Here is a 27,874-nt window from a genome sequence, read left to right as displayed (position 1 = left end):
TATAAAATGTACCATATAATGTTTTCTACATCAATACCCTTCTGTAATGAAGACTTAGCAAGAATATTCTCTTTGTCAAGCACTGCCCTAAGTAGTGGGAATAGCACAACAGAGAACAGGATGATCCCTCGTGGGGCTTTTATTCTTGTGAGGAGGTATGGACATATAAATGGCAAAAACAAGCTATGTTTAAGTCCATCAGGACAAATGCAAAGAAGCAAGGATGTGGGGAACCACCAGACCTTAATTTAAAAGTGCTCATGAGATTTTTTTTTGGATAGGTACATATTTAACATAGACTGAAAAGATAGTAGGACCAGAGAGAAAGGGTAGAAATGAACTGTTAATGGACACTTTCAGAAAGAGATCATAGATCTGGTATGAGTTAAGGAAGAACACTCAGAAGGGGTGGCTCTCACAATTTCAAGGCATGCTTGTACAGAACTTGTAACCCCAGGAAAAATGAGCTAACACTTACTATGCAGTAAAGAAAGATTCTGAAACATTTTATAGAACAAAGAATAAACAAAGATTTTAATTTGAGCTCAGTTAAGTAAAAATAATGATATAACATCCTCAAGATGACAAAAATAGTGGTAGGTGGGCTTCATCACATACTTGTAGAAGAATTCAATTTTGCATAGAATTTCATAGAATATTTTGTCTCAAAATTGTCTTTAATGCTTTAAACTTTTAATTTTTGTTTCTAGGATTTATTTCAATAACACTAATAGACAGAATCTTAAATGTGTATGTGTGAGTATATCTTATTACAAAAGCATTTAAGAGAAAAATTATAAACATAGCATAAATTTGTCAATTATATCCTAAGAAATTGATTGAAAGGAATGGTAGGTAGCCACTAGGCATGAAAACCATGTATGCCAGAGACAAACAGTGGACATAAACCTCTTTATCTTATTCCTAAAAGATGATTAGTTTTACCTACATATGCAACAGTTTCATTTCTCAGCTACATTGTAGATAAGATCTTCCTTGTGAGTAAATTCTTACTACTAATTTATAGGTGAAAGTGGTTCATCAAAAGGTGTATCATCTTTGTTCTTTAGTGTCTTTTTCCTTTATTCATTTTACAAAGAAGAAGTTCCAGGATATGTTCAGACATGTTCTTTAGTGTCTTTTTCCTTTATTCATTTTACAAAAATGTGCAAATATAAATTTAATAAAATAAAGTAAAAGATGAGCAGATTTGGAAGGAAGGAACGAATCTATACTTTTCATGCAAAATTTTACGTATCAGGTTTCCCCTAAAAATAACCTATGGAAATTATCTAGCCTTATGATATTGTATAAAATATCTAACTGAAAAGTTTTACACATTTAAAAATCCTGGGATCTTGGAATTTTCTTTTCTTCTCAGCTACAGCAATACTTGACTGGGAACTGTGTGGAAAAAAAAACAAATCTTACTTAAAAATAATTTTAAAATAAGAAATCCTAGGGATATTCTTCTGAAAAATTTTGAGAAGTTTATAAAAACTAGAGATATAAAACTCCTGGTAAAAAAGGGAAAGTAACAATTAATTAGTAGAGCACATTCCTAAACATAATTATATCCCATGGAAATCTCATGCCAAATTTAAAAAAACCTGTAACATTGAAATAAAAATTACCCAGAGCCAGGCATAGTGGCGCATGTCTTTAATCCCAACACTCAGGAAGCAGAGGCAGGCGGATTTCTGAGTTCGAGGCCAGTCTGGTCTACAGAGTGAGTTCCAAGTTAGCCAAGGCTATACAAAGAAATCCTGTCTCGAAAAACCAAAAAAAAAAAAAACAAAACAAAACAAAACAAAAAACAAAACAAAAAATTTACCCAGAAAGGCATATAAAATCAGAACAAATGAGGAAAATATGGACAACACATGATACCCAAATCTCAGTCCTTTATAACGTGGCATGGCATTCACCACGGAGAAGCAAATCAAGGTAAACAATGGTAATGGCTTATATAGTAAACCATTGTCCAAATGCTAGGCAATAGAGGAGAGACATGCTATGTACACATCAACCTGTAGAGGCTGGTGTTAGTGTAAACATTTGACATTTGGGAACTGGTGTCAGAGGAAGCAAGACATTAATTAATAGTGTTACAATGAATTTTCCAATGTTTCACTACTGTTGCATGTATGTAAGTATAAGAACAATCATTTGTTTTATATTGGTGATTCTCCTGCTTTAGTATTATGCATATAGTTTATTTACATAATTTGGGGCTTTATTATACTTAGAAATGTTTGTATTTATATACACTGATCTGATTTTAGAAATATATTCTGAGAAAATTAACTTCATGTTAACACATGTAAAGGCATGAAAATATCACTATTAAAAGTTATATAGAGCCCTTCCAGTCTGAGCCAGTGCCCAGAGCATTCCTTGGGTGCTAGCTCCACACTCAGTCCTACAACACCCAGAGGAAGCATGATGCTCAGGTGCTCTAACATGCCCAGAATTATAGGTGCTCGAATAGGTCCAGGATCATAGGATCTCAGGAGCTTGGTAACACCAGGATTTCAGGATCTCAGAAGCAGCTTGCCTCCCAGGAGCTCTGACATACCCAGAATCTCAGGATCCCAGGATCCCAGAATCACATAATCAAAGAGACAGCTGGACTCTGAGGAATTCTGACACAACCATGATCACAGGAGGGACAGGCTACAGGCAAGAAAGCAAGGCCAGGTAGCACTAGAGATAGCCAGATGGTGAGAGGCCAGGGTAAGAACATAAGCAACAGAAACCAAGGTGACTTGGCATCATCAGAACCCAGTTCTCCCACTATAGCAAGTCCTGGATACACCATCACACCAGAAAAGCAAGATTTGTATCTAAAATCACTTCTCATGATGATGATTGAGGACTTTAAGAAGGACATAATAACTCCCCTAAAAAAACTTCAGGAGAACACAGGTAAAAAGTTAGAAGCCCTTAAAAAGGAAATACCAAATCACTTAAAGAATTACAGAAGAACACAATCAAACAGGTGAAGCAATTGAACAAAATTATCCAGGATCTAAAAATGGAAATAGAAACAATAAAGAAATCACAAAGGGAGACAACCCTGGAGATAGAAAACCTAGGAATCAGGAGTCACAGATACAAGATTCTCCAGTAGGATACAAGAGATAGAAGAAAGAATCTCAGGTGCAGAAGATAACATAGAAAACATTGACACAACAGTCAAAGAAAATTCAAAAAGCAAAAAGCTCCAAACACAAAACATCTAGGAAATCCAGAACATAAACCTAACCTAAGTATAAGAGGTTTAGAACATCTGGAACAAAAAAAAAAAAGCAAATAAACCCAAGAGGAGTAGACAGCAGAAAATAATAAAACTCAGGGCTGAAATAAAACAAACAAGTAGAAACAAAAAGAACTATACAAAGAATTTACAAAACCAGTAACTGGTTCTTTGAGAAAATCAACTGGATAGATAAACCCTTAGCCAGAATAATTGGAGGGCACAATGGGAGTATCCAAAATAACAAAATCAAAAATGAAAAGGGTGAGATAACAACAGAAACCAAGGAAATTAAAACAACAAACAAACAAAAAATATCAGATCCTACTACAAAAGCCTAAACTCAACCAAATTGGAAAATCTGGGTGAAAAGGACGATTTTCTGGATAGATATAAGGTCTCAAAGTAAAATCTGATCAGGTAAAGCATCTAAACACTCCCATAAACCCTAAAGAAATAAAAGCAGTCATTAAAAGTCTCTCAACCAAAAATATTTCCAGGATCAAATGGATTTAGTGCAAAATTCTATCATACCTTCAAAGAAGACCTAATACCAATACTCTTTAAACTATTTCACAAAATAGAAATAGAAGGAACACTACCCAATTCATTCTAAGAAGCCACAGTTACATTTATACCTAAACCATACAAAGACCCAACAAAGAAGGAGAACTTCAGACCAATTAACCTTATGAACATCAATACAAAAACATTCAATAAAATTCTTGCAAACTGAATCCAAGAACACATCAAAATGATCATACACCATGATCAAGTAGGCTTCATCTCAGGGATGCAGGTATGGTTCAATATGTGGAAATCCATCAACATAATCCACTACAGAAACAAACTCAAGGAAAAAAAGCCTACATGATCATTTTATTACATGCTGAAAAAGCATTTGACAAAACTCAACATCCCTTCATGTTAAAAATTTTGGAAAGATCAGGAATTCGAGGCCCATACCTAAACATAGTAACAACAATATACAGCAAAACAGCAACCAGCATCAAACTAAATGGAGAGAAACTTGAAGCAATCCCACTAAAATCAGGGACTAGACAAGGCAGCTCATTTTCTCCCCATCTATTCATTATAGTACTTGAAATTCTAGCTAGAGCAACTAGAAAACAAATGGAGATAAAAGGGATAGAAATTGGAAAGGAAGAATACCAAAATATCACTATCTGCAGATGATATGGTAGTATATATAAGTGACCCCCAAAATTCCACCAAAGAACTTCTAAACCTGATGAACTACTTCAGCAATCTGGGTGGATATAAAATTAACTCAAGCTGGGCAGAGGTGGTGCATGCCTTTAATCCCAGCACTTGAGAGGCAGAGGCAGGTGCATTTCTGAGTTCAAGGCCAGCCTGGTCTATAGAGTGAGTTCCAGGACAGCCAGAGCTACACAGAGAAATCCTATCTTGAAATAAATAAATAAATAAATAAATAAATAAATAAATAAATAAATAAAATTAACTCAAACAATGCAGTAGCCTTCCTATACACAAAAGATAAAAAGGCTGAGAAAGAAATAGGGAAATGACACCATTCACAATAGTCACAAATAATATAGAATAACTTGTTGTGACACTAACCAAGCAAGTGAAAGATCTGTATGATAAGAACTTTAAGTCTTTGAAGAAAGAAATCAAAGGAGATCTCAGAAGATGGAAAGATCTCTCATGCTCATGGATTGGCAGGATTAATATGGTCTTCTTGCCAAAAGCAATCTATAGATTCAATACACTGTCGATCATAATTTCAACTCAAATCTTCATAGAGTTACAAAGAGCAATTTGCAAATTCATTTGGTATAACAAAAAAAAAATAACAAACAAACAAACAAAAAAACCCCAGGATAGCAAAAACTATTCTCAAAAATAAAACAAGTTCTGGAGGAATCACTTCCCTTATCTCAATCTGAATTACAGAGCAATAGTTATAATACTTATAAAAACTGTATGGTACTAGTACAGTGACAGGCAAGAAGATTCATGGAATAGCACAGAAATGAACTCACACCCTGTGGTTAGTTGGTCACAAAGGAGCTAAAACCATTCAGTGGAAAAAAGACAGAATTTTTAACAAGTGGTGCTGGTTCAACTAGATGTCAGCATGTAGAAGAATGCAAATTGATCAGTTATTATCTCCTTGTGCAAAGCTCAAGTCCAAGTGGATCAAGGGCATTCACATAATAACATGAACATGAAACTAATAGAAGGGAAATTGGGGAAGAGCCTTGAACACATGGGCACAGGAGAAATTTCCTGAACAAAACATCAATGACTTATGCTCTAAGGTCAAAAAATCAACAAACAGGTCCTCATAAAATTACAAAGCTTCTGAAAGGCAAAGGACACTGTCAATAGGACAAATGGGTAGCCAAGAGTTGGCAAAAGAACTTTTCTAACCCTACATCTGATAGAGGGCTAATACATACAAAGAACTCAAGAAGTTAGATTCCAGAGAATCAAATAACCCTATTAAAAGTAGGGTACAGAGCTAAACAAAAAGTTTTTGCAGGGCGGTGGTGGCACATGCCTTTAATCCCAGCACTTGGGAGACAGAGGCAGGTGGATTTCTGAGTTTGAGGCCAGCTTAGTCTACAAAGTGAATTCCAGAATAGCCAGGGCTATACAGAGAAACCCTGTCTCGAAAAAAAACCAAAACCAAAACAACAACAACAAATTCAACTGAGTATTATTAAATAGCTGAGAAGCAGCTAAAGAAATGTTCAACATCCTTAGTCATCAGAGAAATGCAAATCAAACAACCGTGAGATTCCACCTCACACCAGTCAAACTAGTTAGGATTAAAAACTCAGGTGACAGTAGATACTGGTGAGGATATGGAGAATGATGAACATTGCAATCTGTTCATACCACTGTGGAAATCTGTCTGGTGGTTTCTCAGAAAATTTGACATAGCACTGCCTGAAGGCCCAGCTATATCACTCTGGGGCATATGTCCAAAAGATTCTCCATCAAAACAAGTAACATGCTCCATTATGTTTATAGCAGGCTTATTTATACAACCTAGAGGCTGGAAAGGACCCAGATGTCCTTCACTAGAGGAATGGATACAGAAAATGTGGTATATTTACACAATGTTGTACTTTACAGCTATTAAGACCAATGAATACATATAACTATTAGGCAAATGGATGGAACTAGAAAATATCATCCTGAGAGTGGCAACTCAATCACAAAAGAACATAGATGGTATACACTCATCAATAAGTTTGTAGTAGCTCAAAAGCTCTGAATACCCAAGATACAATTCACAGACTACATGAAGCTCAAGAAGAAGGAAGACCAAAGTATGGATGCTTCAGTACTTCTTAGAAAGTGGAACAAAGCCAGTGACTGCTGACAGAAGCCTGATATAGCTGTCTCCTGAAAGACTCTGCCAGAGCCTGAATAATACAGAGGCTGGTGCTTGCAGCCAACCATTGGAGTGAGCACAGGGTCCCCAATGGAGAAAGGACTGAAGGAGCTAAAAGGGATTTGCAACTGCATAGGAAGAACAATATCAACCAACACCTGCCCTCCCACACCCCTAGTTCCCAGAGAGGAAGACACCAACCAAAGAGTACACATGGAGTGACCCATGGTTCAGCCACATGTGTAGCAGAGGATAGCCATGTCAGGCATCAATGGGAGGAGAAGCCCTTTTTCTTGTGAAGGCTTGATGGATGTCTGAGTTTAGGAAAGTTTGATGGTGGGAGGGTGGGGGTGGGTGGGTGGTTGGGGGAACATCCTCATAGAAGCAGAAAAAGGGGGGGGATGGTATCAGGGATTACTGGGGGGAAAAACCAGGAAATGGGATAACATTTGAAATGTAAATAAAGAAAATATCCTTAAAAATGGTTGTATATGAATTAATAATCAACAACTTTAAAGATAAAGTTAGAGTCTATAGTAGGCTGTGCGTTCTTCACAGACATCATGAGAATCAAAGCTGTAACCATTAACAAAGGCTCTAAGAAAACTATAACAGGCAGAATTCATTCCAAGTGAACATCTTTACAAACAGAGTTTTTAAAAAATGTTGTCAGTGATTATCTATTATTTTTAAAAATATGACTTTTATATTTGCTTTGTAATGAGCATGATTTAATATTATAAAATGAGAAACTCAGTTTCTCAGGATTCATTTGTTCATCGGTCCAGTTACAATTGTAGTTTTGATCCTGATATTTGTGGAAACTAAATAGATAAAAAGTTTGGTTTAAAACTTCGCTGTGGAAACATAGGTCTCTTACAAGTACTCTTTTGTTATAATTCTTTCACTTTCAAAAGGTAGCAAGTGAACGGGTCTTCACAGTACTGAATTTAAGATAAAACTAGAATGGTCTCTGCAGTTAGAAATATATCTATAAAAAGGATGTGGTCTGCATGAACCCCCAGGTGAAGGTGGTTAGCAGACCAGGGTCCTCAGCACAGTTTGGGCAATGTCTTCTCATTCTACATGTGGCTCAGACAATGCTTATCACAAGCACAAAGTATATGGTTCAGCAAAATGCATTCTTCATAAGAGATAAATTCTGTGCATGGTATTTCCAATTAGAAAATTAGAGAGGGAGTCGAGCCCCAGGGTACCTGCCAGCGGACTCGCCCGACACCCACAAGGGCCCACACAGGATTCCCCACGGGATCCTAAGACCTCTGGTGAGTGGAACACAACGCCTGCCCCAATCCAATCGCGCGGAACCTGAGACTGCGGGGAAATAGGGAAGCAGGCTACCCGGGCCTGACCTGGGGCACAAGCCCCTTCCGCTCCACTCGAGCCCTAGGGTACCTTGCCAGCAGACTCGCCCAACACCCGCACTGGCCCACACAGGATTCCCCACGGGATCCTAAGAGCTCTGGTGAGTGGAACACAACTTCTGCCAGGAGTCTGGTTCGAACACCAGATATCTGGGTACCCTCCCTGCAAGAAGAGAGCTTGCCTGCAGAGAATACTCTGCCCACTGAAACTAAGGAGAGAGCTACCCTCCCAGGTCTGCTTATAGAGGCTAACAGAGTCACCTGAAGAGCAAGCTCTTAACAGTGACAACTATAACAGCTAGCTTCAGAGATGGCGAAAGGCTAACGTAAGAATCCTACTAACAGAAATCAAGACCACTCACCATCGTCAGAACGCAGCACTCCCACCCCACCTAGTCCTGGGCACCCCAACACAACCAAAAATCTAGACCCAGATTTAAAAACATTTCTCATGATGATGATAGAGGACATCAAGAAAGACTTTCACAAGTCACTTAAAGAATTACAGGAGAGCACTGCTAAAGAGTTACAGGACCTTAAAGAAAAGCAGGAAAACACAACCAAACAGGTGGAAGTCCTTAAAGAAAAACAGGAAAACACATCCAAACAGGTGATGGAAATGAACAAAATCATATTAGAACTAAAAGGTGAAGTAGACACAATAAAGAAAACCCAAAGCGAGGCAACGCTGGAGATAGAAACCCTAGGAAAGAGATCTGGAACCATAGATGAGAGCATCAGCAACAGAATACAAGAAATGGAAGAGAGAATCTCAGGTGCAGAAGATTCCATAGAGAACATCGACACAACAGTCAAAGAAAATACAAAATACAAAAGGATCCTAACTCAAAACATCCAGGAAATCCAGGACACAATGAGAAGACCAAACCTACGGATAATAGGAATTGATGAGAATGAAGATTTTCAACTTAAAGGGCCAGCTAATATCTTCAACAAAATAATAGAAGAAAACTTCCCAAACATAAAGAAAGAAATGCCCATGATCATACAAGAAGCCTACAGAACTCCAAATAGACTGGACCAGAAAAGAAATTCCTCCCGACACATAATAATCAGAACAACAAATGCAGTAAATAAAGATAGAATATTAAAAGCAGTAAGGGAGAAAGGTCAAGTAACATATAAAGGAAGGCCTATCAGAATTACACCAGACTTTTCACCAGAGACTATGAAAGCCAGAAGAGCCTGGACAGATGTTATACAGACACTAAGAGAACACAAATGCCAGCCCAGGCTACTATACCCGGCCAAACTCTCAATTACCATAGATGGAGAAACCAAAGTACTCCACGACAAAACCAAATACACACAATATCTTTCCACGAATCCAGCCCTTCAAAGGATAATAACAGAAAAGAACAATACAAGGACGGAAATCACGCCCTAGAACAAGCAAGAAAGTAATCCCTCAACAAACCAAAAAGAAGACAGCCACAAGAACATAATGCCAACCCTAACAACAAAAATAAAAAGAAGCAACAATTACTTTTCCTTAATATCTCTTAATATCAATGGACTCAATTCCCCAATAAAAAGACATAGACTAACAGACTGGCTTCACAAACAGGACCCAACATTCTGCTGCTTACAGGAAACCCATCTCAGGGAAAAAGACAGATACTACCTCAGAGTGAAAGGCTAGAAAACAATTTTCCAAGCAAATGGTCTGAAGAAACAAGCTGGAGTAGCCATTCTAATATCGGATAAAATCGACTTCCAACCCAAAGTTATCAAAAAAGACAAGGAGGGACACTTCATATTCATCAAAGGTAAAATCCTCCAAGAGGAACTCTCAATTCTGAATATCTACGCTCCAAATGCAAGGGCAGCCACATTCATTAAAGACACTTTAGTAAAGCTCAAAGCACACATTGCACCTCACACAATAATAGTGGGAGACTTCAACACACCACTTTCATCAATGGACAGATCGTGGAAACAGAAACTAAACAGGGACACAGTGAAACTAACAGAAGTTATGAAACAAATGGACCTGACAGATATCTACAGAACATTTTATCCTAAAACAAAAGGATATACCTTCTTCTCAGCACCTCACGGGACCTTCTCCAAAATTGACCATATAATTGGTCACAAAACAGGCCTCAACAGATACAAAAATATTGAAATTGTCCCATGTATCCTATCAGACCCATGGCCTAAGACTGATCTTCAATAACAACATAAATAATGGAAAGCCAACATTCACGTGGAAACTGAACAACACTCTTCTCAATGATACCTTGGTCAAGAAAGGAATAAAGAAAGAAATTAAAGACTTTTTAGAGTTTAATGAAAATGAAGCCACAACGTACCCAAACCTATGGGACACAATGAAAGCATTTCTAAGAGGGAAACTCATAGCTCTGAGTGCCTCCAAGAAGGAACGGGAGAGAGCACATACTAGCAGCTTGACAACACATCTAAAAGCTCTAGAAAAAAAGGAAGCAAACTCACCCAAGAGGAGTAGACGGCAGGAATTAATCAAACTCAGGGGTGAAATCAACCAAGTGGAAACAAGAAGAACTATTCAAAGAATTAACCAAAGGAGGAGTTGGTTCTTTGAGAAAATCAACAAAATAGATAAACCCTTAGCTAGACTCACTAGAGGGCACAGGGACAAAATCCTAATTAACAAAATCAGAAATGAAAAGGGAGACATAACAACAGATCCTGAAGAAATCCAAAACACCATCAGATCCTTCTACAAAAGGCTATACTCAACAAAACTGGAAAACCTGGACGAAATGGACAAATTTCTGGACAGATACCAGGTACCAAAGTTGAATCAGGATCAAGTTGACCATCTAAACAGTCCCATATCCCCTAAAGAAATAGAAGCAGTTATTAATAGTCTCCCAGCCAAAAAAAGCCCAGGACCAGACGGGTTTAGTGCAGAGTTCTATCAGACCTTCAAAGAAGATCTAATTCCAGTTCTGCACAAACTATTTCACAAAATAGAAGTAGAAGGTACTCTACCCAACTCATTTTATGAAGCCACTATTACTCTGATACCTAAACCACAGAAAGATCCAACAAAGATAGAGAACTTCAGACCAATTTCTCTTATGAATATCGATGCAAAAATCCTCAATAAAATTCTCCCTAACCGAATCCAAGAACACATTAAAGCAATCATCCATCCTGACCAAGTAGGTTTTATTCCAGGGATGCAGGGATGGTTTAATATACGAAAATCCATCAATGTAGTCCATTATATAAACAAACTCAAAGACAAAAACCACATGATCATCTCGTTAGATGCAGAAAAAGCATTTGACAAGATCCAACACCCATTCATGATCAAAGTCTTGGAAAGATCAGGAATTCAAGGCCCATATCTAAACATGATAAAAGCAATCTACAGCAAACCAGTAGCCAACATCAAAGTAAATGGAGAGAAGCTGGAAGCAATCCCACTAAAATCAGGGACTAGACAAGGCTGCCCACTTTCTCCCTACCTTTTCAACATAGTACTTGAAGTATTAGCCAGAGCAATTCGACAACAAAAGGAGATCAAGGGGATACAAATTGGAAAGGAGGAAGTCAAAATATCACTTTTTGCAGATGATATGATAGTATATATAAGTGACCCTAAAAATTCCACCAGAGAACTCCTAAACCTGATAAACAGCTTCGGTGAAGTAGCTGGATATAAAATTAACTCAAACAAGTCAATGGCCTTTCTCTACACAAAGAATAAACAGGCTGAGAAAGAAATTAGGGAAACAACACCCTTCTCAATAGTCACAAATAATATAAAATATCTTGGCGTGACTCTAACTAAGGAAGTGAAAGATCTGTATGATAAAAACTTCAAGTCTCTGAAGAAAGAAATTAAAGAAGATCTCAGAATATGGAAAGATCTCCCATGCTCATGGATTGGCAGGATCAACATTGTAAAAATGGCTATCTTGCCAAAAGCAATCTACAGATTCAATGCAATCCCCATCAAAATTCCAACTCAATTCTTCAAAGAATTAGAAGGAGAAATTTGCAAATTCATCTGGAATAACAAAAACCCTAGGATAGCAAAAACTCTTCTCAAGGATAAAAGAACCTCTGGTGGAATCACCATGCCTGACCTAAAGCTTTACTACAGAGCAATTGTGATAAAAACTGCATGGTACTGGTATAGAGACAGACAAGTAGACCAATGGAACAGAATTGAAGACCCAGAAATGAACCCACACACCTATGGTCACTTCATCTTCGACAAGGGAGCTAAAACCATCCAGTGGAAGAAAGACAGCATTTTCAACAATTGGTGCTGGCACAACTGGTTGTTATCATGTAGAAGAATGCGAATCGATCCATACTTATCTCCTTGTACTAAGGTCAAATCTAAGTGGATCAAGGAACTTCACATAAAACCAGAGACACTGAAACTTATAGAGGAGAAAGTGGGGAAAAGCCTTGAAGATATGGGCACAGGGGAAAAATTCCTTAACAGAACAGCAATGGCTTGTGCTGTAAGATCGAGAATTGACAAATGGGACCTAATGAAACTCCAAAGTCTCTGCAAGGCAAAAGACACCTTCAATAAGACAAAAAGACCACGAACAGATTGGGAAAGCATCTTTACCTATCCTAAATCAGATAGGGGACTAATATCCAACATATATAAAGAACTCAAGAAGGTGGACTTCAGAAAATCAAATAACCCCATTAAAAAATGGGGCTCAGAACTGAACAAAGAATTCTCACCTGAGGAATACTGAATGGCAGAGAAGCACCTGAAAAAATGTTCAACATCCTTAATCATCAGGGAAATGCAAATCAAAACAACCCTGAGATTCCACCTCACACCAGTCAGAATGGCTAAGATCAAAAATTCAGGTGACAGCAGATGCTGGCGTGGATGTGGAGAAAGAGGAACACTCCTCCATTGTTGGTGGGATTGCAAGCTTGTACAACCACTCTGGAAATCAGTCTGGCAGTTCCTCAGAAAATTGGTCATAGTACTACCGGAGGATCCAGCAATACTTCTCCTGGGCATATATCCAGAAGATGCCCCAACTGGTAAGAAGGACACATGCTCCACTATGTTCATAGCAGCCTTATTTATAATAGCTCGAAGCTGGAAAGAACCTAGATGCCCCTCAACAGAGGAATGGATACAGAAAATGTGGTACATCTACACAATGGAGTACTACTCAGCTATTAAAAAGAATGAATTTATGAAATTCCTAGCCAAATGGATGGACCTGGAGGGCATCATCCTGAGTGAGGCAACACATTCACAAAGGAACTCACACAATATGTACTCACTGATAAGTGGATATTAGCCCAAAACCTAGGATACCCAAGATATAAGATACAATTTCCTAAACACATGAAACTCAAGAAAAATGAAGATTGAAGTGTGGACACTATGCCCCTCCTTAGAAGTGGGAACAAAACACCCATGGAAGGAGTTAAAGAGACAAAGTTTGGAGCTGAGATGAAAGGATGGACCATGTAGAGACTGCCATATCCAGGGATCCACCCCATAATCAGCATCCAAACGCTGACACCATTGCATACACTAGCAAGATTTTATCGAAAGGACCCAGATGTAGCTGTCTCTTGTGAGACTATGCCGGGGCCTAGCAAACACAGAAGTGGTTGCTCACAGTCAGCTAATGGATGGATCACAGGGCTCCCAATGGAGGAGCTAGAGAAAGTACCTAAGGAGCTAAAGGGATCTGCAACCCTATAGGTGGAACAACATTATGAACTAACCAGTACCCCGGAGCTCTTGACTCTAGATGCATATGTATCAAAAGATGGCCTAGTTGGCCATCACTGGAGAGAGAGGCCCATTGGACACACAAACTTTATATGCCCCAGTACAGAGGAACGCCAGGGCCAAAAAGGGGAAGTGGGTGGGTAGGGGAGTGGGGGTGGGTGGGTATGGGGGACTTTTGGTATAGCATTGGAAATGTAAATGAGCTAAATACCTAATAAAAAATGGAAAAAAAAAGAAAATTAGAGAGGGTTGTACTTTCATCAAAATCAAATATTTCCCTTCACTGATTAAGTTCCAGAAAGAAGACTAATTCTCAGTGGGTTTTTACTTGGCTACTACATGACTAATAATTTCTTATGAAATTAGTATACCACAATGAAAGCAAATAAAAGCAAGATTTTCCTCAGCTTCTTTACTGAATATCCTCAGTAACAGGAATCTGGCATGGCGCCATCATTCTGTAGCCTATTCAGATTTTATGCACATACTGTAAATGTTCCCACATCCACTCCCTACATACATTTACCTGCATGAGAGTTGCCTGTGCTAATTCCCGGGAAAAAGGTAGAAATAGCGTGTCATGGATACTCTCTCAATAGTGGGCATCTGGGTCAGTTCACCTGGGACCTCAAATGAGTGTTGAACCTGCAATGGCAAGTAAAGTCCTTAGAGATCTTCTAAGAAGGGAACTTCTTTTGCTGTTCTACATGACAACAACAACAACAACAACAAAAGTTTTGTATATTAGGAATGTAGCTGTTGTGTAGGGTAACAGTGTAACAGGAAAACTTGGATATAATGCAGGCAGAATAACTTAGGAACTTATGAAAAGTGACTTCGCAGGAGTCTGAAAATCAGAGGGATTTAGAAATAAATGTATTGCTTATATGTGGTATTCTAAAAATTTGTTCTTTAAATGAATCATCTGTTAAGTATAATCAGAATAAAACTGTTTATGCCTCTTAGCATAATGACAGTTTTAGTGGACATAGAAGAACAAAACCAAACCCTTACCTTTCGAAAAATTTCCTCCAAATGATAACACCAACAGTACTTTTTGAAGCAGTCAATGAGTTTGGAAATGAAGAGGGAACCAGTCTTGCCTACCTTCCAAGAAATATTATCTGCAAATAAAGGCATGGGAATGATGAAAAATGAAGACTCTGGGCATGACAGTTTAGGAACTAAGTATGATTGGGTGCTTCACAGAAGAAAGGAGGCCAAAGGAGAGTAAAGCAAAGACCTCCATAAAACACACATGGAGAACCTGTGAGGATCTTCTGTCATAAAACCACAGGGGATTTTGAATAGGGGAGCCCAATGTTACAGCCTACAGCAAGCAAGTCCTGTGGAAGATTACAGAGCCCTTCTAGGAATGACTTCATGGTAAGGAAAAACTTCCTTCCATTACCAGTCCTTGCTGCTCGGCTATAATTTTTCTGCACACTTTTTCTCCCTTTTTAAGAAGACCATTTCTCTGTTTTTTGAACTAAGTTTCTCTTCTTAAAACACAGAGAAACAGTTCTCTAACTGTCACTTAACTGGCATCGAGCTGCCAACATTTCTTCTACTGCATTTAAAGCTTTCCTTCCTTGGCAGCTCCTTTTCACAAGACTGCTAGTACCTGGCTTTTCCTCCTAGATCTTATATGAATTCCACAAAACAGGACTGCCCCCTGTCTCCTGCCCCCTGCCACCCAACATTTCCAAATCCCTAAACCAATTACATTTATCAAGCCTCACCTACATGTGGCCCATCATTCACATTAGAACTTGTTGGTAGCTCTGATAGCCTTACTGATAACTCTGAAATTCATTCATTTAGCTTTCAATTTTAAGAGATTTTTTCCAACCTCATTCCAAGAAATTTTCTAACTCTATTCTCAATTTTCTGTTGTTTCTATCTGTCCTTAGCATCGAGAAATATTGTTTTGGCAATTGTAAATCCCCAAACTCAACCGTTAAGGCAGATATCTCCTGGAAATCAACAATTGCTCAACTCTTTGTCCATCATTTCGCTTTCAGCTATGCCAGTGCCATCACAACTCTCTGGCAGAATCTCCCCATTCTTCACTTTAAAACAGTCACTTAAAAAAATTTATAGACATTTTAATTTATAACAGAGAATATTTGTAGTACTTCCTTCCATATAGGTTTCTGCTAAATAGAATTTTAACATGGCATGAAACAATATAGTGTAGTCTTTGGAAAATAAAACATCCTACTTGAATAGTTTTACTGTAGTAATCTTTTTAGATAATGAATCACCTCCATACTTCCTATCTCTTCCCAGTCAAATCAACAAAAACAATGAGTCATATTAACTTCATGTACTAGTTACTGGAGCCAATGACTTGCCTCACTCAGTTATGCAATAGCAGTCTGACCAGCTTTGCTGCATCTACTCTTACTATACTGTGTTTCATTAATTTTATTTAACAGTCAAATTTTCATCACTTCATTGTTTAAATTTCTCCAAAGTTACTACCATGAAAGTTCATGTAAGAACTTGCCTTATCTGGCTTCTCTCATGATTCAGTGCTTAAGGGACTTTGTCTTTTCTTACAAGCTCTTCTATTTCCCTGGTCTTCCATGCACTATGATTGTACAATGAGGAATATGGCCTTTTTCCTTGAAGTGGGTAACCTTTATATGCTGTGAGCCCCATATTTCTTTATAATACTTAATGAAAATGACTATTACTATTTCTGTTATAGCATGCTGTGTTTTCCCCCCAGTTAATGTCTGCCTCGTAACCATGAGAATTGGCCCAGAAAAGTCAGGGTCCATATCTGTTTTTATTGTGTAGTATGTGTTTCATTAGCCCAATTATAGCACAACACTTTACATGAGCAATAGGAATGAAATAATTTTGCATAGTATACTTTATTTCCACCAGTAAAAACATCTTTAGTGTTCTTAGCAGATTACATATGAATTTTAGTTCCTTTTTTCAGTAAAAATATAGAATTTAAATAAAATCTCATTAAAATTGCAACACCTAAAAACAAATAAAAGTGTGCATTATCTAGGTATGGGTGGGCACTCTTTAGTTCAGTTTTCCCTCTCTGGTCTATACTTGAAGAGCCCTCCAATCTCTCTTCGCTCACATACGGCCATTCAGTAGCAGCAGATACAGCGCCATGACTTATTAGAAAGGTTGCATGTCAAAGCTCACCACAGACAAACAGAATCAAAACTCTTGGATATCATAATCTCCAAATGATTTATACACATTTGACCTTATTCTCACAGTATGTGAATGGAAGGAACCATGATTTGTATAAACTTGTCACAAGTTCTCCTGTTCTCTAAAGTCTTTGTAGAGGCCTGTTATAGATGGTTGTTTAAAAGGATGTTTGCCTAAATTGACATTCAGCCACTGGGAATGTTTTTTTTTCCCCTTCTTTTATTGGGTATTTATTTCATTTACATTTCTAATGCTATCCCAAAAGTCCCCCACACGCTCCCCCACTCACTCTCACACCAACCCACTCCCACTTCTTGGCCCTGTCATTCCCCTGTACTGAGGCATATAAAGTTTGCACAACTAATGGGCCTCTCTTTCCACTGATGGCTGACTAGGCCATTTTCTGATTCATATGCAGCTAGAGACATGAGCTCCAGGGGGGTGCTGGTTAGTTCATATTATTGTTCCACCTATAGGATTGCAGATCCCTTTAGCTCCTTGGGTACTTTCTCTAGCTCCTCCATTGGGGGCCCTGTAGTCCGTCCAATAGCTGACTGTGAGCATCCACTTCTGTGTTTGCTAGGCCCCGGCCTAGTCTCACAAGAGACAGCTCTATCTGGGTCCTTTCAGCAAAATCTTGCTAGTGTATGCAATGGTGTCAGCGTTTGGATGCTGATTATGGGGTGGATCCCTGGATGTGGCAGTCTCTACATGGTCCATCCTTTCATCACAGCTCCAAACTTTGTCTCTGTAACTCCTTCCATGGGTGTTTTGTTCCCAATTCTAAGAAGGGGCAAAATATCCACACTTTGGTCTTCGTTCTTCTTGAGTTTCATGTGTTTAGCAAATTGTATCTTATATCTTGGGTATCCTAAGTTTCTGGGTTAATATCCACTTATCAGTGAGTACATATTGTGTGAGGTCCTTTGTGATTGGGTTACCTCACTCAGGATGATGCCCTCCAGGTCCATCCATTTGCCTAGGAATTCCATAAATTCATTCATTTCGTTTTGTTTCTGGGCTATATGTCACCTTTACTGTAGTTTCTCTAGGGAGATCATTAACCATTTGTTGACTACATTAATATGAAGGCAGACATTTCATTGTTAACTAATTTCTAAAAATTAGATGAAAATAATAGGCTAAGAGTTTCCACAGTACATGCCTAGGCCTAGGATTTTTCACCGGTAGAGTTTTGTGAAATTATAAGTTATGCATCAAAATGTCACTAACATGTTTAAAAAGCAAACCAAAATGAAATAGCATTCATTTTTTTTATAATGAAAATATCTGAATTTTGGATTTCCTAAAACTACCTGTTTACATTAATCATTTCTAAGAAAATCTAATTATGAAAACCCAAATACTTTAAATATTTCTATCCCTGAAAATGTCCCAATAATTAGACATAGATTGTTTACTGAAAATATATTATCTCAAGCTAACATGTTGTATAAAAACTACTAAAATGAAATCAGGACATCTGAAGTCACTTACGTGGGGTAGAAGATTTGAAAGCAATGAAATCTGTCTCCACATGGGCCTTTGTTATACTATTATTCCATTTACAGCTCAACACACGTTCCTCATCTGTATCAGCAGTGGCTATCCCTTTGTTTGTGGATACCCAAATAGTTCCATTATATCCTAAGAGAGATGACACTTCTTAAACAAATGTAACATACACACATTCTTCCATAAAATATAACAAATGCCATTATGTACCTTATTTGGTACATTGAATTATGATTTTATTGAAAATGCAAATACCTATGTGGAAATGTTGCATGGGTGTAAAACAAATACATATACGTGTACAAGGTATCCTTGTGCACACTCAGAGGCTAAAGGAAAAATAATTTTGCTCTATCTTATTCTTTTGACAGAATTTCTCAGTGAGTTTGGAGCTTGCCTGCTAGCAAAGCATCAGTATTCTGCCTGTCTCTACCATCTATGGTCCTGAAGTTATCTGAAGACATGCTATGCCTGCCTTTACACATAGGTTCTTGGGGTATGTTATTGTACAGTGAACACTATTACTCACTAAGCCATCTCCCTGGCCTCAAAAATATATTATAGAAAGTCCCAATGAAAAAGAACAATACAACACCCATCATATTGATAAATGACTGGGACATTTCTTATTATCCCAGGATATTCATTGTTTCTTTAAAATGTAAGGCATAAGGTAGTTTCTTTTGGCCTGGACACACCAGTAGTACTAAAATGTCACCCCACCCCATCTACTGGAGCATGCCAGACTCATAGAGGAAAGTTTAGAACCACATGCTAGAACCCTGACTCTGACTCACTGCCTCTGCAGGCCTGCATGATGAGAATCTTGGGTTTGTTTCTCAGACTCCGACAGTTAGAGTTGTTGAAAATTTTGAAGATAGTGTCATCATGAAGAACATCTGGCTTTTTGTTTCGGTGCTTCACCCCACAGATTCCTTCCAGGATGCCATGGGACATAAACACCAGGAATGTGCTGTCTGAGGACTGGTGCTCTGGACGGCCAGCAAACTGCATTAACTCTGTCTCCATTTCCTAAAAAGACTCTAGAGTCAAACCCAATGAATTCTCCAAATAAAGTTTGTATCTGAATAACAAAGGGAGTTCACAAAAACTAAATAACTTCTATCAGTCAAGCAATTTGGGCAAAGAAGTAAGATAAGTAATATTTTTACATCAGATCTGAAAATGTTATGAACATTAGTTTTTTTTGTTTTTTGTTTGTTTGTTTTTTTTAAACATAGTTTTCATTCCTATGGTTTTAAGGAAAATCTTGGATTTCTACAGACTATAAGAGATGGAATATAATAGAAACTAACTTTTATACAATTAGGTTTTGGAAAATTCACATTGAAAGAAGTGGTACACAGAGAAGTTTATGTTAAAAAAAATTAGAAATGTGAAATTTTTTCACATCAAACAATATCAAGTTTTGCATAGTTTAATCAAATCTGCCCAGGTTGCTTTGAACAGAACTGAGATCACAACCTTTGTATAACTTTCAATAATTAGGCATTTTGTTCTGATATTGTTAAATCTTATGTGTTTATTCTCTGGATTGTGGAAATTTCAAGGCTCAGAGTTTATGTGTCTCTTAGAATACCAGTTAATGGAGACACGCAGACTAACACTTAAGAAATACTCCTGTTTTGTTAAAATAATGTTACAAGGCATTCTGTGAATAATTTCTATGAAACTACACTTTGGAGAAGGTCAAAACTCAGGAATTCTGCTCTGAAGCAAATATAATTTCTTCTTGTTGCTACCCAAAGAGAGTTTGACAAAAGGACAAAGAAGGTTGCCCCAATCTCTGGGGACATTACCTGAGCTGTAAGGTTTTCCTTTAACACCACAGAGTATCCAAGATTTTCAAGTAGTTCTTGCATGTTCAAAATGTCAGTATCAGCATTATCTCTATCAAAAAGGTAGTCAAACTTTTTGTTGCAGATGATGAGAGCCAGACGTGTTCGTCCCTCCTTCTCCATCACTGGATATATCTGCAGTTAACAGACACAGGAGATTTAAGAAAGGGACCTCCCCGTACTTCCAAAATCAATATAGTGCAGATGAAAATAGTAATAGTGAGCAACAGAATGTTGCTGATGGAGCTGTGCTCTGCTGATGAAATGATAGAATGTGAGACTGAAAACATATATTGGGGCCTGAATAGATATTAATTTTTGACTAGTGACATGACTTGGATTTTGTGGTGGGGTGGATTTGAGGACATAATTTGAGATAAAATTTAAAAATGGGAAAAATTTAGGATGAGCACCACTTGATTAGATGAAGTTCATTTTCCTTTGTCAGATCTGAAGGAATCTGTATGTGTAGCCTGAAAAGGCTAAGACAGCCCCTTGCTTCCACAGCTCATCACCTCTTTTGCCCTTTCTGTCTTTATCTTACAAAACTGATCACGTGGACAAAGCTTCAGTGTATCTTGGACTTCTGAGCTCTGGAGTCCATGAGGAGCTGAAAGAGAAAACAGAACTGACACTGTCCCATAAGTCATACATCCACATGTCACATCCCCGAGTTCATCATTTTAGAGTGCTCATTGGTGCTCCTCAGAAAACTAATGAAAGGTAAAAACGAATTCATATATAAACAACTGAAGCAAAAATCTTGATTTTTTTCGCTTTTTTGTTTTCTGTTTATTACTGACATTTTTGTGCTTTTCTAGTGTTTGCAACATTATCTAGTCTTTCAAGTTCAACACATTAGAATCACATAAATGTAGGGATCTAAACTTTGTAAGGAACTTAAGCTTCATTTAGTAGACTTCAACAAGTAATTGATATTTTAATTTTTTACCCTTGGATAGCCTTTCAGGCCATTCCAGTGAAGGAAACCCCACATCAGTTTAATGTTTGACTCCACCCACAAATCTGTTATCTTTTTTTTCTATTTTAAGATATGCAATTCTTGGAACACAGTCCAGTGTTTGGTGTTGGATAACTCTCATAAATGACTGGGCTGATGAGTGGATCTGTATTTGACCAAATTTTTAGGAAATGGCAACTATCAATGAAGGTATTTTTGAGAAAAACACCCCCACCCCAACACACATATGCATGTCCACATGCACACACACACACATACACCTATGCACACATTCATAAACACACACATACAAACACACATATACACATGCACATGCATGCACACATGTATGCACACAATCACACAAATGCACACACATGCATGCACAGAAATGAGCAAATATTCATATACATGTTTACTATATTAGACTCATTTTTCACTGAGAAGAAGTTTGAGGCATCATATCTCTGACTCTGAACTTAACAGCTTTTCTTATTTCAAATTTAATTTCCTATTCCCTGTCAAGTTATAACCTTAAATATGGACTTTAAATATGGCAAGGTCATTCCTGTTTCAGGTGTACCCTGGCCTCTAGTTTTGCTCAACAGTTTTGCACAAATTTCCTTTTCACCTTGGAGGTATTTTTTAAAATATCTCCTTGTTGTGATTGGCTAAACATTTGAGCATATATCTTTCCTTTGCTTCTTAATCCTCAATCCATCCTTACATATGCAATTGCTTTCTCTAGTCTAACTTACTTTCTTTTATCTGTTAAATGAATTCACATTACTTCTTACATGTTTATTGTATATCATCACTCACTAAGTAATAGACTCAATTTTAGTGAGGGAGTCTTGATCTACCATTCTTACTGCTATATAAACCAAATATTGAGAACAGAAATTCAACATTCCATTTAATGTATGGTACAGACATACAAACATTTAAAAAAAAACCCATAGGTTTTATTCCTTAGTTTGTCAGAACTTCTGAAAATATAACATTCCTAAAACACTATCACTATTGTTTCTAGACAAACGTAATTCCTTAATAAGCCTCAGTAGTCCATATGTGACTCATACCATGTTAGGTATTTTTTATATAATTACATATGAAATTTAAACAGTATACACACAAGCTTAACTACATCTTGCTTGTGCTACTAATTTCCAAAACCATAACTATTTTATAAATTTAAAGATATTATTAACATCATTTAAAAACCTGGGTTATTACAGCACATGTCAGCGATAGTAGTGGCCTCCTGTATGGCCTTCTTGGCTGTGGCCTTGTCCCATAACCCCAGAAAGCTTTGAAAATGTACTTTCTCTCAAATGACATTAGCATAAGCTCTGGAATAAACATTACCTGTCAGCATTAGATGTGATTCATGGGCCAATCCAGCATTTACCTCCATTTCATCATCCTCTACTTTTCTCTTGGATTCTGAAGAGAAGTTGAGAATCAGGATTTGAAGGACTTTCTAGTGGTGGAGGGTAAAAACACTCCAGAGTTTCTGAGACTCCATGAAGTAATTTCAGGGAACTTGTGACCCCATTCCTCAGTGATAAGCAAGACCCATGAAACAGGGATTTTTTGTGCAATTATCCATCAGAGCTAAAGATGATGCTTGCTTTAATAAAGCTTGTCCCTCATCTTTGCTCTTTAATTTCATTTTCAGAGTCCAGAGTAGACAAAGGAAAGGAGAATCAGTATTCTGTTTCAAAAATATTTTCTTCAGTCAGCTATTGGATGGATCACAGGGCCCCCAATGGAGGAGCTAGAGAAAGTACCCAAGGAGCTAAAGGGATCTGCAACCCTATAGGTGGAACAACATTATGAACTAACCAGTACCCCGGAGCTCTTGACTCTAGCTGCATATGTATCAAAAGATGGCCTAGTCGGCCATCAATGGAAAGAGAGGCCCATTGGACTTGCAAACTTTATATGCCCCAGTACAGGGGAACGTCAGGGCCAAAAAGGGGGAGTGGGTGGGTAGGGGAGTTGGGGGGAGGGTATGGGGGACTTTTGGGATAGCATTGGAAATGTAATTGAGGAAAATATATAATAAAAATATTTAAAAAAGAAAGTTCCATATGCTGACATACAGAATTGTGAGCATGCCAATCTACTACTATTTAGACGGAAACAGGAAAAGTATGCTTTGAAAGCTAAAGGTTCTGTTTACAGTTAAGAGAGTTAACAAAAAAGTTCATGTTTTTCCTGTTTCTTAGGTGTGATGTAAGTTGAAAAAACGTCTTTTTCAATCTACACTAAACTTGTTACCCCATTCACATGATTTAGGGCCTTACCTACCTTTGTTCCTTCCCTTGAACTGTATTCTTTCTACAAGTGTATAACGGCCACTCTCTTACCCCTGGGAGCACCTTATCTCTCCTATACAAAGAATCTCAGGAGCCTGGCAGGGGCTGCTCTGTCAAATATCTACCTAGGGTGAGGTAGCTGGTTGGCAAGTCTCAGGTGCACCCCAAAGGACAGCTTAACTGAACAATTGTGGATTTGTTGTTTTCCCCTTACAATTTTCATGTTTAATACTATCTGTTTTAAACTCCTGCTTGTTTCCCCATTCCTCATCCCTCTAGTGTTATGCCCTCCTTTTATTTTTTTATATTGTGTTATTACTTGTGATCCCTGAATCCAAACTCTGTTGTCCATTTGCTCAGGGCTAAGTGGACATCCCCTGGATATGAGCAATCACTGGCTATGTCTCCAGTGTCAAATGACTCTACTTCACTCAGAAGCTATATACTGCTGTCCCTTCTGAGAATGAGAATGTAGACTACTAAAGTTCCCTGAGTCTTTCCTAGGACATAAAAATAGAGATCAAATGGATACTGTGGCAGTCTGTTGCATAATGCATAATTACCTGATGGAGAAGAAGGTGTACATATCTTCTGAGGTCCATCATCCTCATCATTAGAAAATTCTGAAACAATATTAACAGCAGATTTTTGGGGGCAATATAACAAAATTTCTAGAACATTTATACGTGAAACCCTCTCAAGCACTAAGTAAATACCCATGTTGCTCTTTGAAACATAGACGTTCCATCTGGTTGCCAAGCTTCAGTTTTGTTTATAAGCATGCTAGCCTTTTTCAAATAAAAACTGAAGGCACACATTCTACAAAACAAGAACTTTTCTGTGATTCTTATATAAATAAAGATGTAGACAAAGGCTGTACCCAGAGTTTCCTTGTAACTGCATTTATTTATCTGAGAACAAAGATATACTTGACTGTATTAAAGTTGTTCTTTATACAACAAAAATAAAGCAGACAAAAAATGCCAAGAATTTAAGATACACATTTCTTTATTACTTGCTGGGGTAGAATGATGGGACTGCAGACCAAGGACCACTTGCTACCTTGTGCTAAATATTTAATGCAGTACATAAACACCCACTGTTCTTCGGTGATTGATGCTGTGTTATCAAAATAGAAAACCTGAGACATGAATGAGACAACTACATACAAAAAATGTACAATACTTGCTGTTTTTAGAACTAAATTAATAATCCATTAAACTTCATATTCAGGGATTTTTGTTTGTTTATTTTGTTTTGTTTTATTTTTTTCCAGAAGGAATTAAAGCAACGAGATTTTCATCTCAGGAATTGAGCTACATCTAAGAGAACAGAGTGGCCTTCTCCACTCCCTCCTTCAACATTCTATATCTGAAAATGAGTCTAAAATCTCCGTGGTATGACTAGAAGCTTAGATCACAATAAAAGAAGGAGGGGGTCAGGATCAGGTGTGGGAGGAGACAGGTGAGAAGTACAGAGGATCAGGAAATTGAATGTAGATGTGTAGCAGTGGAGGTTGGGCAAGTGGGGGTAGGCACTAGAAAGTTCCAGATTCCAGGGAGACAAGAGGTTCCCAAGACCCAGTGGGGATAACATTAGCTGAAATACCCAACACAGGGGAGATAGAACCCATAGAGACCATATTCAATAGATAGACACAGCCCCCAGTTGAGAGATGTGGCCACCTACCCTTCTCAAAAATTCTAACCCAGAATTGCTTCTGTTTAAAGAAAATATAGGGATTAAGAGTGGGGCAGAGACTGAAGGAAAAGCCATCCAGAGACTGTCCCACTTAGGGATCCATCTGATCTGCAGGCAGTAAACCCAGACACTATTGCTGATGCCAAGAAGCACTTGCTGTCAGGAGACTAGTATAGTGGTCCCACGAGGAGCTCTGCCAGAGCCTGACCAATACAGATAAGGATGCTCTCAGCCAACCATCAGACTGAGCACAAGGACCCCGAAGGAAGAGATAGGGAAGTACTGAAGGAGCTGAAGGGGATTGCAGCCCCGTAGGAAGAATAACAATATCAACTAACTAAACCTCCCAGCGCTCCCAGGGACTAAACCATCAACTGAAGATTACACATGGATGAACCCCATGGCTCTAGCTGCATATGTACCAGAGGAGTGCCTTATTTGGCATCAATGGGAGGGGAGGCCCTTGGTCTTGTGGAGGCTTGATGCCCCAGCATAGGGGGATGCTAGGGTAGTGAGATATGTGTGGGTGAAAAGGTGGGGAAGCACCCTTATAGAGGCAGGGGGATGAGGATAGGATGGGAGGCTTGCAGAGGGGAGACTAGGAAGGGGACAACATTTGAAATGTAAACAAATAAATAACCATTAAACAATGAAATAAAAAATAAAATAAAGAAAAACAAAACAAAAAATCCTGCTTTTTCTTAATCAAGATGACTTGATATTTGATGAGTACCTGCCATCTGTCATGTGTGATTTCTTACATGATCAATATGTTTCATGAATAAAGTAGCCAATGAGGCTTGCCTTCTTATGCCTGTGGTTTAGGACAGAGAAACACAATAATGTATTGAATATGTAAATTTCATGGGGTAATCAGTGGTGCAATTGTTAAGGGAAAAATAAAATATTCAGGAGTAGAAAAGTAGTTTGGGTGAATCTGGGTGTTTTTCATCTGCTAAACAAATAGACAAGTAACAGTCTAAGGGATATGGGGAGGTCAGATTTCCTTAAGAACAGAAGTAAACACAGAAGTTTTGTAGGAAGTAGAAAAAAAGGAGCTGATGGCATTTTGGCCAGAACTACTCACGTAAACTCAGCTGTTCCTGGGAATTGGCAATGTGGCCAGCAAATATTTTTCCTGCCATGTCTGTTTTCTCTAAGAAGTTCTCAACCAGATTCTCAGCCTTGTTCAGGATGAAACTCGCACTTTCCCCTATTTTGAGTAACTCATCTCCATTTAAAACATTCTTCTCCACCAGGTCATCAAAAACCCCATCCAGCATGTCCTTGGCCAAACCTTTGATCTTGTAGATTGGATCTCTTTCATGTGTCCTCCTGGCTGTAAAAATAATATCATTTAGACATGGAAAGGTATTTAAATATGTTTCTGCACTACCAGCTTTCAAATTCAAATACAGACAAGAATCGCCCACATAGATAAATAAACAGGACTGCCTGTAAGGCTTTCTTGGGAATTATACTCACTGCCTAAGGATGGGACCCATGGCCTTTCCTTTTTATAAATGGCTGTCCTTCATTTTTGAGATTATAATATAATTAATCAGGTGACAGTTGAGTGACAATTTGTCTATGAACCCACAGAAGCATTTATATTGCCCAACACATATCAAGTTTGTACAGGAGGAAACATAAGTGGGGAGAAGAGAAACAACTTCATCAGGCGATTCAGCCATAGATACCTGATGTCTGACATTTCTGCAGATCACTCATGACCCTTCCACTTTTGCTCATTTTTGTAAATATCTTAAAAGGATATTTTATTCCATACACAGCATAGTATAACGTGAACACATTACAGCTATATTGTCCCACATTTTGTTTATACTGCCAGTGGTCCTAGAGAGCTCTGTGTAGAAATAGAGAAATCAAACTAGCTGCCTGGCTTGCTGCTGAAAAGTAGTTCAGATACAGAGCAGAAAGATAGAGAAAATGCAAGGTTTTGTTCAGTAGTAAAGTTTCTCATCCTCAGAACAAAACACCCAGAGAGCTGGAGAAAACCTCTAGTCAGTGAGTCAAAGGCAATACTTAAAACACAGGAAAATACTAAAAGGAGGGGTCTAGAGAGATTCATTTTCCTTTCTTTCCCACAGCTGTAAATGCTGAGGATAAATGCCTTTGAGAGTATCTGCACGCACTCTGCTTCAACATGTGCTACCATAGCCTCCCTCCCCTCAACTTACAAACAGCTCTGCTTTGATGAAGCATTGTTATCTCTTCTCTCAGAAATCCATATGTAACTCCCTCAACACAAGCATAAACAAAGAAAGGACTCACCCGCCATGGCTGTGCAGGACTCCTGGACATAAAAAGCATCAAAACCGAAAGCAATCTGAGAAACAGTGTGCCTTTCCTTCCCAGAAACATACCAATGGTGCTGTGTCACTGAAAACACCCGCTTGCCAAATTCTCCTGCTCTTTTCCCAGAAAGTCAACCAGGGCTCTGCTATTATAAGCAGAGTTTCTCTTGACTTTACAAAGTTTATTGGCTGAAAATGTATATTCATGCACAATTCATTC

General features: G+C 38.1%; 1 protein-coding gene across 2 annotated transcripts; it reads right to left on the bottom strand.

Moving 5' to 3' along the window:
- Nucleotides 1–122: 122 nt before the first annotated feature.
- Casp12 (caspase 12) lies at nt 123–27,715 on the bottom strand. 2 transcript variants are annotated; one of them, NM_009808.4, is made up of 11 exons: nt 27,632–27,681; nt 26,424–26,675; nt 24,199–24,258; nt 22,680–22,757; nt 20,866–20,960; nt 20,312–20,485; nt 19,289–19,523; nt 18,474–18,623; nt 14,802–14,911; nt 14,314–14,432; nt 123–1,404 (listed from the first exon to the last, which is right to left on the bottom strand). In NM_009808.4, exons 1-10 carry the CDS (start codon nt 27,636–27,638, stop codon nt 14,334–14,336), a joined length of 1,260 nt encoding a protein of 419 aa, NP_033938.3. In that variant the 5' UTR covers nt 27,639–27,681; the 3' UTR covers nt 123–1,404; nt 14,314–14,333. The 2 variants fall into 2 exon arrangements, with proteins under 2 accessions (NP_033938.3, XP_006509903.1); XM_006509840.2 differs by having other exon boundaries at nt 506–1,404; nt 26,634–26,675; nt 27,632–27,715.
- Nucleotides 27,716–27,874: the final 159 nt, after the last annotated feature.

Source organism: Mus musculus, chromosome 9 (assembly GCF_000001635.26).
Source record: "Mus musculus strain C57BL/6J chromosome 9, GRCm38.p6 C57BL/6J".
Taxonomy (NCBI): domain Eukaryota; kingdom Metazoa; phylum Chordata; class Mammalia; order Rodentia; family Muridae; genus Mus; species Mus musculus.
This window is presented reverse-complemented; position numbering and strand designations above follow the sequence as displayed.